Below are 9,213 nucleotides of genomic sequence, written 5' to 3'. Positions count from 1 at the left end.
GAGCGGAGGAATCTCGGGGGTTGATTGTGGATTTGGAGGGCAAACATTCAAATATGGCAGTTAAGAGGGTAATAAAGAAGGGCGCGGCGAGGTCGGCGTTGTCATTGGGGATTGCAGGCTCTGATGGGCCCAGTAATGTGGACAGTGAGTGTGGGCCTGACAGCCTTCTTACGAGGCCTAAGGACAAGACTATAATGGGGGGCATGACAGTTGGGCCACAGACTCAGAAATTGACTAAGAGGGGTCAATCCCAGGCCACATTGACCCCGTCGTCTCCTAGGCCTATTGGGAACTCAGCCGGAACCGATTCTAGTAAGGTTAAACGAGGGTTTGCGGTTGGAGGATCTCGGAGAAAGGAAGCTGGAGGTACAAAGAAATCGAGCTCCGGACGTGCTCTTGAACGTTCCACCGTGATGGGTCCGGGCTCGACCCATCACGAACAATGAATCTGCTGAGTTGGAACTGCCAAGGGATTGGGAACCCTTGGACAGTTAAAGGGCTTAAAGGGCTGATTACCCTCAACATTCCCAAGATGATCTTCTTAAGTGAGACTCGATGTACGGAGGAGGAGATGGATGGGGTGAGAAGACAGATAGGGTGGAAGAATTGTTTTGTGGTGGAATGTAAATTTGTGCCTAAAAAGAACAGTAAAGGAGTTAGTAGGTCTGGTGGATTGGCTCTACTTTGGGAAGAGGATGTGGTGGTTGATATACAATCATTCTCTGACAGTCATATTGATGTGGTAGTGGGGGAACCCTCTGATCCAAAACGGTGGAGATTTACCGGTTTTTATGGGCAACCAAGACCGGAGAACCGTCATCTATCATGGGCTTTGCTTAAAACCCTGAGTTTGCATGGCAATCTGCCATGGGTGGTCGGCGGCGATCTGAATGAAATTACTTCGACTGATGATAAGGAAGGTGGAGTAGTGAGGAATATACGACAGATGATGGGCCTGAGGGATGCACTAGACTTTGGCCTACTCTCAGACATCAAATTCTTGGGGCCGAGGTATACCTGGCAAGGCATTAGAGGGGGTCATCTCATTAAAATTCGACTCGACAGGTTTGTCGCCTCGCAGAGCTGGAAAAATTTATATTCGGCTTCTAGGGTTTTACATTTAAACCCTAGCACGTCAGATCATCTTCTAATCCTCCTGGAGGTCCGTGAGCACATGCAAACAAAGAGGAGGCGAGGGAGAAGATTCCGTTTTGAGGAATTATGGCTTAGGGAAGAGGATTGCAAGCAGATTGTTGAACAAAGCTGGGAGAGTGGTTCTGGGTCTGATGCGTTTTCAAAAATTTGTGATAAGATAAGGCGGACGCGGAGTGCCTTGGAATCTTGGAGTTTTGACAAGTTTAGGAGTCTTACCCGTACTATTGAAGATACTAGGGCTAGGTTAGCAGTTTTTTATGATACAAGGACGATACCTCCGCCCCCGGTATCGCTCAGGGTGGAGTTGGAAACCAAGCTACACATTCTTCTACAGCAAGAGATGTTATTTTGGAAACAGAGAGCGAAGATTTTCTGGCTGAAAGAGGGAGATGCTAACTGTTTGGCTCCAAAACCAGTTGGCTTGCAAACTGTCTCTTTTGAGCGAGTGATTGCGCAGGCGTGCCAGCACCGCGGGGTGCAGTCGTTGGGGTAGTCCCTTGACCTGACTTCTTCTTCAAGCGCTGTGGACGAGGAGAGCACCAACCTCGTCACAGGGTTCTTCTCTAGCCTTTCGGAAAAGGACTTTTGCCTTACGGATAAGGACTTTGGTTGTGGTCTCTTGCGTTCACCGAATCGATACTTAGTATTGTAGACTAAGCAGAGCAATCACTGGGAAGTTTGGAGAAAGCACGGGTTGCGCTAAAGCGTGACTTTAGCTTCGCTGGGTTGCGAGGGCGTTACCCTTGCTTCGCTGGTAGTAACGGTGGCGGTTGCGCTCGCAGTCGGCTCGCTGGGAGACTGGGACTGGAAGTACGGTCGCCGGGTTGGTCTGGTGATGCTGACAGTCGGCTCTTGGAGAGACTAGGACTGGCGCACGGTCACCGGGTTTCAACAAGGTTGAAGGTTTGCTCCGGGGAGGCTTTGTAATCGCTAGGATTGATTGATATGAGAGAGGTCCCTTCTTGTATCGTCTTTAGCCTCTATATATAGGCTGTTTGCTGTAGATTCACTTTCCAAAGAGGAATGAAATACTATATTTTAGGCCACAGTTATTGGCCTTGAATCAAATCAAAACTCTTAATAGTTTTGATATCTATCGTAGTCAATAAAAGATTAACTCTGTCACCGCTAGAATATAGGCAAAGATTAATTGCCTCTTGGATGCCTGGACGTAATCTTCCTCTTGGATGCTGTAGGATATGCATTAATTACATATATATCTTCGCGAGCACTCGTCGCGGGGATTCCGTAGATCGCGGCATGCATATACATATTGGCAGCAAATAGTTCCACGTCCACCCTAATTGCATCATTGCATGAGAGACTTGTCCTTAATTGCACCATGCATGAGCCACCACATCACATATATATATACATATGTATTCCTTCATTATTGACAATCAAGGATGATCACATGCTTCCTATCTCTCCCACGTCCAGCTACCATCAATTGCATGGGAAAGCTTAGCTGGTGGCCCACCTTGACTTCTTCCTTAATTGATCAACCAAAGACCATAATTGCATGGGAAATATATATATATGGCCAACTTGATATTCACGCTCGCGTAATCTCGGCCATATATACAGCCTGTATATTTATCCTCCCGTTTTGCACAATCTTGATAACCAAGCAAATCACCATTAATCATCAAATCTCTTGATAATTACTAGTAAATCCATGAATATCACGATTTGCCTCGCGATTGCTTGATCTTCAAGTAGGCTTTATTTAGTCTCTAAACAATATATTCCGAGCTTATCGAAAATATATAGCTTGGGCCACGGATACTGGCCCGATTTTCCTCAAGTCCCCCTTATCGGGAAAAAATGTTATTTTGGGTTCAAACACTAACACTAGGTTCTTCCATCAGAGTGCGTCCAACAGGAGGCGCAAGAATTAGATCACAGGGCTTTTTGATGAGAATGAAGTCTGGTGTACAAGGGATGACCAGATCGAAAAAATTGTGTTGGATTATTATAGAGGCTTGTTCTCTTCTTCACGGCCCGTCGACTTTCAGCAGGTGTTGGATGCTATCCCTTGCGTGATCACAGATGATATTAACAGGGAGATTACTAAGGAGGTCACAGCAGATGAGGTTTTTGGTGCTTTGAAGCAAATGCATCCGTCGAAGGCTCCTGGGCCTGACGGTTTTTCCCCGTGCTTCTACCAGTTCTTTTGGGGGACAGTTGGGGAAGACGTAGTTGAGGCTGTGAGGGCTTTCTTGTTGTCAGAGGAGCTGCTTAGAACTATCAATTGCACCTTTGTCACTTTAATTCCGAAAGTAAAGCTACCTCAGTATGTGGGACAGTTAAGACCGATTAGCTTGTGTAATGTATTGTATAAACTGGGTTCGAAGGTGCTTGCAAACCGGATTAAGCCACTGATGGATTCGATCATTTCGCCTTGTCAGAGTGCCTTCGTGTCGGGACGACTCATCTCCGACAATTCTCTCATTGCTTTTGAGATTGGGCAATTTCTAAAACGACGGAGAAGTGGAAATAAAGGCTTTTGTGCTCTAAAGCTCGACATGAGCAAGGCGTATGATAGAGTCGAGTGGCGGTTTCTGGAACTTGTTATGCTCAAGATGGGGTTTTGTAGCTTGTGGGTGCAGTGGATAATGAGTTGTGTAAAGACGGTGACTTATTCTTTCCTGCTGAATGGGGTCCCAAGAGGTCGTCTCCTTCCTGAGCGTGGGCTTAGACAGGGGGACTCGATCTCGCCTTACTTGTTTCTGTTTTGTGCCGAGGCCCTTTCAAGGTTACTTAGCTTGGAGGAGGAACAAGGGAGATTACGGGGTGTGAAGATATGCACTGCGACACCTAGCATCAGTCACCTTTTCTTCGCGGACGACTCGTTCATATTTTGTCAAGCTGAGTTGGAAGATTGCGAGAGTGTCAAGGATATCCTTAGAAGGTATGAAGAAGCGTCCGGGCAGCAAATCAATCTGCAGAAAAGCTCAATCTCTTTCAGCCGCAATGTTCCAATGAGTAAGCAAGAAGGGTTGGCTGATTTTTTGGGGGTTCAACGGGTAGACAAACATGATAAATATTTAGGGTTGCCAATGGAGGTGAGTTATTCTAAGGAGGAAGCTTTTGGCTACCTTGTGGAGAGGGTTCAGAAGAGAACGCATGGGTGGAAAGCGAAGCTTCTTAGTGCGGCAGGTAAAGAAATACTGATCAAGGCAGTTGCACAGGCTATCCCTTCTTATGTGATGAATTGTTTTGAGCTTCCGAGACAGCTGTGTAATGAAATGCATAGGCTAATGGCACAATTTTGGTGGGGAGATGTGGAGGGGAAGGGGAAAGTGCATTGGCTTTCTTGGGACAAGCTCTGTGTGTCGAAACAAGAAGGTGGATTGGGATTCCGAGATATGCATGATTTCAACCTAGCGTTACTTGCGAAACAAGGCTGGCGGTTGGTGCAGCGTCCGGATGCTCTGTTGACACAGCTACTCAAGGCGAGATACTTTCCGCGCTCTGACTTTATGGAGGCAGAGCTGGAAGCTGGTTCCTCTTACACATGGAGGAGTATAATGGCAGGTCGACAAGTGTTGGAGCAAGGGCTGCGGTTTCAGGTGGGTACTGGGCAGCGTATCTCTGTGTGGCATGATAGGTGGGTGCCGAGACCGCGGACATTCAGACCATATTCTCCACCCATGGAAGGGCTCGAGGAGTTGTGTGTAGCAGATTTGATTGATCAGGAGGACAAAGTGTGGTTGGTTGACCTACTTAATGAATTGTTCATTCCGGGTGAGGTGGAGCTTATAGCAAGTATCCCTCTTAGTACTAGACTGGTGGAGGATCGATTAGTGTGGCATTATGATAAGAAAGGCATTTATAATGTACGGAGTGGGTATTTTGTCTGGAGAGAGTCGAAGAAGGCACCGGTAACTGCCACTACATCTAGCGCAGTCATTGGAGGTCCGTTGAGTAAGTATTGGAATGCTATCTGGAGTGCACATGTAATACCCCGAAAAATCTAAATTAAATTCCGTGGATTTTTAGAAATGATTTCACGATAGTGGGAGCGAGTACGAGGCTTGGAGAAGTTGTGGAATTAGTTCGAACGATTAATTTTCGAAAACGAACGTTATTTAGGGGCTCGCGAAAGTTGACTTTTTATACGTTCAAAATTTGGGAAAACTTCCTTCATGAAAGTCGTAGAGCTCGTCGATACGATCGAGGGCATATGCGGAACGCAAAAATCGGAGTTCGTACGAATTAGTTATGATTTTTTGAAAAAGTTTCCAATTTAGTATAAAGCTTCCATTTTCGGAAATTTCCGAAAATATTTTCAGAATTTCCAAAAATGGAAACCGGCTGCAGATTTCCTCCCGAAGCCGGAAATCGCCTACAAACTTCCACCGGCCATATCTTCCTCCACCAGCCACCAATCTTCACCAAACTTCTTCCCTTGGCTTCGCCTGGTCCTTGCGCACCCGTATGTGCCAGCCTTGCACGGCGGCGCGGTCTGTAGCGGCGGCGGGGAGCTTGAATCTATTTGAGTTCGATTGTAGTCAACGCCGGTTTTCTCCTAGCTCCGGCCACCAAAACTCACGATCCTTAGCTCCCTGAACTCGCCTCAACCTTCTGATCATCATTCTAGAAGGATCGCACCTGGAGTGATCGGATTCACGTTCGTCGGAGCTCGCCGGATTCTGGAAATTTTCCACCACCACCGAAGCTTTTGATAGGTATATCTCGAGCTGCAGTGCATCGTTTTGATTGATTCTTGAACCAGTGAGTTCTCCTTGATGTTCTTAACAACTCTCTAGAAGGGATCGAAGCCTGAAATTGAAGTTTTGACGTCGAAATCAAGCCTTGCCGGATTCTGCAAATTTCGCCGGATTCTGGAAATTTTCCGGCCACCTCGACTGTTTTAGGTAATTTCAACCACTTCCGGTCATTTTCAGCTTACATGATAGTTATGAAAGTTGTTAAGCATGATGAGAGGAAGAGGAGCAGCCCGGCCCCGACACCATTGGCGGTGGTCGGCGGCGGCTCTGCCACTAACTCCGGCGGCCCTTTTCCGGCCACCTCCGGGGGTCAAAAATATAGTTTCTGTGCATTTTTAGATTCTATATTTCAATACGATCATTTCGATATATTATACGCAATTTTTGGATATCGTATGATTAAGTTATGAATTTTACGATTTCGATCGATTTCAATCGTTCGATTTGTGATCTGTCGAGATCGTACCGTCCGATGGACTTGTAGTTTTGATATGATGATCGTATGACTGTCCCAGTGACTTTGTGTGGTCATGGGCGAAGATCCGACCGTTGGATCTTCGTATATTTGTAAAAAGATGATTCGGAATGCGATTTGTGAGAATCCGACCGTCGGATTTTCGTATAAATTCGTAGAGATGTTGGTAAGGACGATTCAGGAAGATCTGACCGTTTGATATTCGTGATGATTTTTGGAGGATGATCCTAAAGGCGATCTGTGAAGATCCGACCGTTGGATCATCGTTTAATTTCGATCCGACCGTTGGATCATCGTTTAATTTATTTATGAGTTGTTGGCTAAGTTAAGATCGTGTTTGATTAGGTGATTGACGGTCTTCCTTGGGTGAGCGGTTTCGGTGTGTATTGTGTTGAATTGAAGACGCAGCGGGAATATCGAGGTGAGTAAATCGCACATGGTTCATTCACGAACCGAAATTCGGTGATTTTATTTAATTGGGAAATTGTGGAAATTGTTTTATGAAAATAAATATTTGTTTTAAATTATATGGACTTGATCGACTACGGTCCATAGGTAAGTAAAATGTATTTAAACTATAAAAATGAATTTCCTGATTTTAATGCATGTGAACTATAGTTGGTATTAGTGGTCATTCTTGTGTGGGTGACTACGTATATATATATTTACGTGGAATATATATTGGATGTGTGGTATTTGGTGAAGTGTGGAATTGATGCGATTGATTTACAATTCGAGCATTACTCTCTAGAAGATATAATTTATCTTATAGGTTGAGTTGAGTGTGATAAAGAGTAATTGAGTAAAGTGCTATAGTTGAGTCGTTGAGATGAGTTAAATGAGGAGTCGAGTGATTTGAGGCAAATATTTTTGTAAGGGTGAACCTTGGCCAAGGTGACACTCTATGATTCAGTTAGAGCTCTAGTCTGTCTGCCATCATACTGCTTGGGGGATAAACGAGTTATCATATGCCCTTGGGTATGACATACTGAATGGGGTGATTAATATAATTAATCATAAGCCTGTAAGTATGATATACTAAATGGGGTGATTAATATAATTAATCATAAGCCTGTAAGTATAATATACTGCATGGGATGATTTATATAAATAAATCATAAGCCTGTGAGTATATATTGAGTAAGAAGTTGTTTGTTTTTGCGTAGTCATGTTGAGACGTGAGTATAATATACGGTATGGGATGATTAATATATTTAATCATAAGCCTGTAAGTATGATATACTGAATGGGGTGATTAATATAATTAATCATAAGCCTGTAAGTATAATATACTGCATGGGATGATTTATATAAATAAATCATAAGCCTGTGAGTATATATTGAGTAAACAGTTGTTTGTTTTTGAGTAGTCATGATGAGACGTGTGTTGATTGATGCTTGAAGTGACGTTGTGCACTTCAATTATTATGCTAAGAGATACTGAAATTGAATTGTTACTTTAAAATCGTGCAATTCCTTGTTTACTCATACGGACTGTCAAAAGCTTACCGGGTTTGTGTTGTTGCAATCCCGGTACACTATTCAAATTGTGTAGCGGGTAATCCTACAGGTCAGGAGAATCAGGACGGTGATCGTGCGGGTTAGAGAATTTGTTTTAGTTTTACAGCAATTGAAATTGTGAGGTGAGTTATGCTCATTTGAGCCTTACAATATAATTTGGTGAGAGTGTGCTGTAATAAACAAATTTGAGATTTGGTTTATGTAATATCGAGCGATGTGAGGTGTGGTTGTTTTGAGAAAAAAATTCAGGTTGTATTTATGTGAGTTGTATTAATTCATGTTTCGGATTTGAATTTGTTATTCAAAATTCGGGGCGTGACAGCACATGTGCCAGCTAAAACAAAGGTGTTTCTCTGGAAGCTGCTGCGGGGAATCTTGCCTACACGCACTGCACTTGCGGATCGGAGGGTTCACTTACCAGATAACAGGTGTGTCTTCTGCTCTAATAACTTTGAAACTAGTGTCCATGTTTTCAAGAACTGTGATAGCGTGGAGACTTTTTGGGTGGAGGGGCCTTTGAAATTAAGGCCGAAGGATCATGCAGCCATTAATTTGCATGCATGGATATATGGCATGATTGACGTATTGCATGGGGAGCAACTCTGCATGTTTTTCATGGCTCTTTGGAGTCTGTGGAATGAAAGGAACAAAATAATTTGGCAAGGAGGCCACTTCAATCCTATGTTTGCTGCGCAATGGGCTGTTAATTATTTGGTGGAGTTTCAACAGGTTCGGTATAAACCTACTGTGAAGATGAAACGCAGCGTAACGAAGTGGGAGTGTCCACCACGGGGAAGGCTTAAAATAAACATTGACGGAGCTTTCCGTGGTGTTGACGGCAGTGGGGGAATTGGGGTGGTGGTTCGAACTGCTGAAGGTGTGGGAATCGCGGCTTTAGCTAGGCCCTTTGTACATGCTCACTCCGCGTTGAATATGGAAGTTGAAGCGTGTAGAGCGGGTCTATTTCTTGGTATTCACCAAGGTTGGACTGACATTGACATTGAGAGCGATTCTATCCTTTTGATTGCTGCCCTGCAAAGAGGTGGATAGGATCTTTCTGAGGTGGGTCGGGTTTTAGAAGATTGTAAGGCATATATGACGGCTTTTCAATCTGTTAATATTCGGCACAGCTATAGAGAAGCAAATGGTGTCGCGAATCGTTTAGCGCACCTTGCTAGTTGTGGTATGATTGATGAGGTTTGGTTAGAGGAGACTCCTGCTATTATTCAGGATGTTCTCTACGAGGATATGTGTCATTGTTCTTATGTAGCTCGGGGTTCAGGTTTTATGTCCCCCCCCGATGCTAAATCTAAATATTAATATAAT

The 9,213-nt window shown here is 44.2% G+C and overlaps 1 protein-coding gene across 1 annotated transcript; it reads left to right on the top strand.

Annotated features, from left to right (window-relative positions):
• The first annotated feature begins 442 nt into the window (after positions 1–442).
• Positions 443–8,937, top strand: LOC133734024 (uncharacterized). Its single transcript, XM_062161687.1, has 3 exons — positions 443–1,398; positions 3,098–5,076; positions 8,210–8,937. The coding sequence occupies exons 1-3, from the start codon at positions 443–445 to the stop codon at positions 8,935–8,937; spliced, it is 3,663 nt and encodes a 1,220-aa protein (XP_062017671.1).
• The last annotated feature ends 276 nt before the right edge of the window (positions 8,938–9,213 follow it).

The sequence above is a fragment of the Rosa rugosa genome, chromosome 1 (genome assembly GCF_958449725.1).
Source record: "Rosa rugosa chromosome 1, drRosRugo1.1, whole genome shotgun sequence".
NCBI classification, from domain to species: domain Eukaryota; kingdom Viridiplantae; phylum Streptophyta; class Magnoliopsida; order Rosales; family Rosaceae; genus Rosa; species Rosa rugosa.
This window is presented reverse-complemented; position numbering and strand designations above follow the sequence as displayed.

What these genes read in the sequence shown, in the direction of transcription:
- LOC133734024 (XM_062161687.1), top strand. Translation starts at nt 443, where the DNA reads ATGAATCTGCTGAGTTGGAACTGCCAAGGGATTGGGAACCCTTGGACA. An exon ending in ATTGAAGATACTAGGGCTAG is followed by an intron (nt 1,399 to 3,097) that starts GTTAGCAGTTTT and finishes CTGGTGTACAAG; the next exon opens with GGATGACCAGATCGAAAAAA. An exon ending in ATCTAGCGCAGTCATTGGAG is followed by an intron (nt 5,077 to 8,209) that starts GTCCGTTGAGTA and finishes GGGGCGTGACAG; the next exon opens with CACATGTGCCAGCTAAAACA.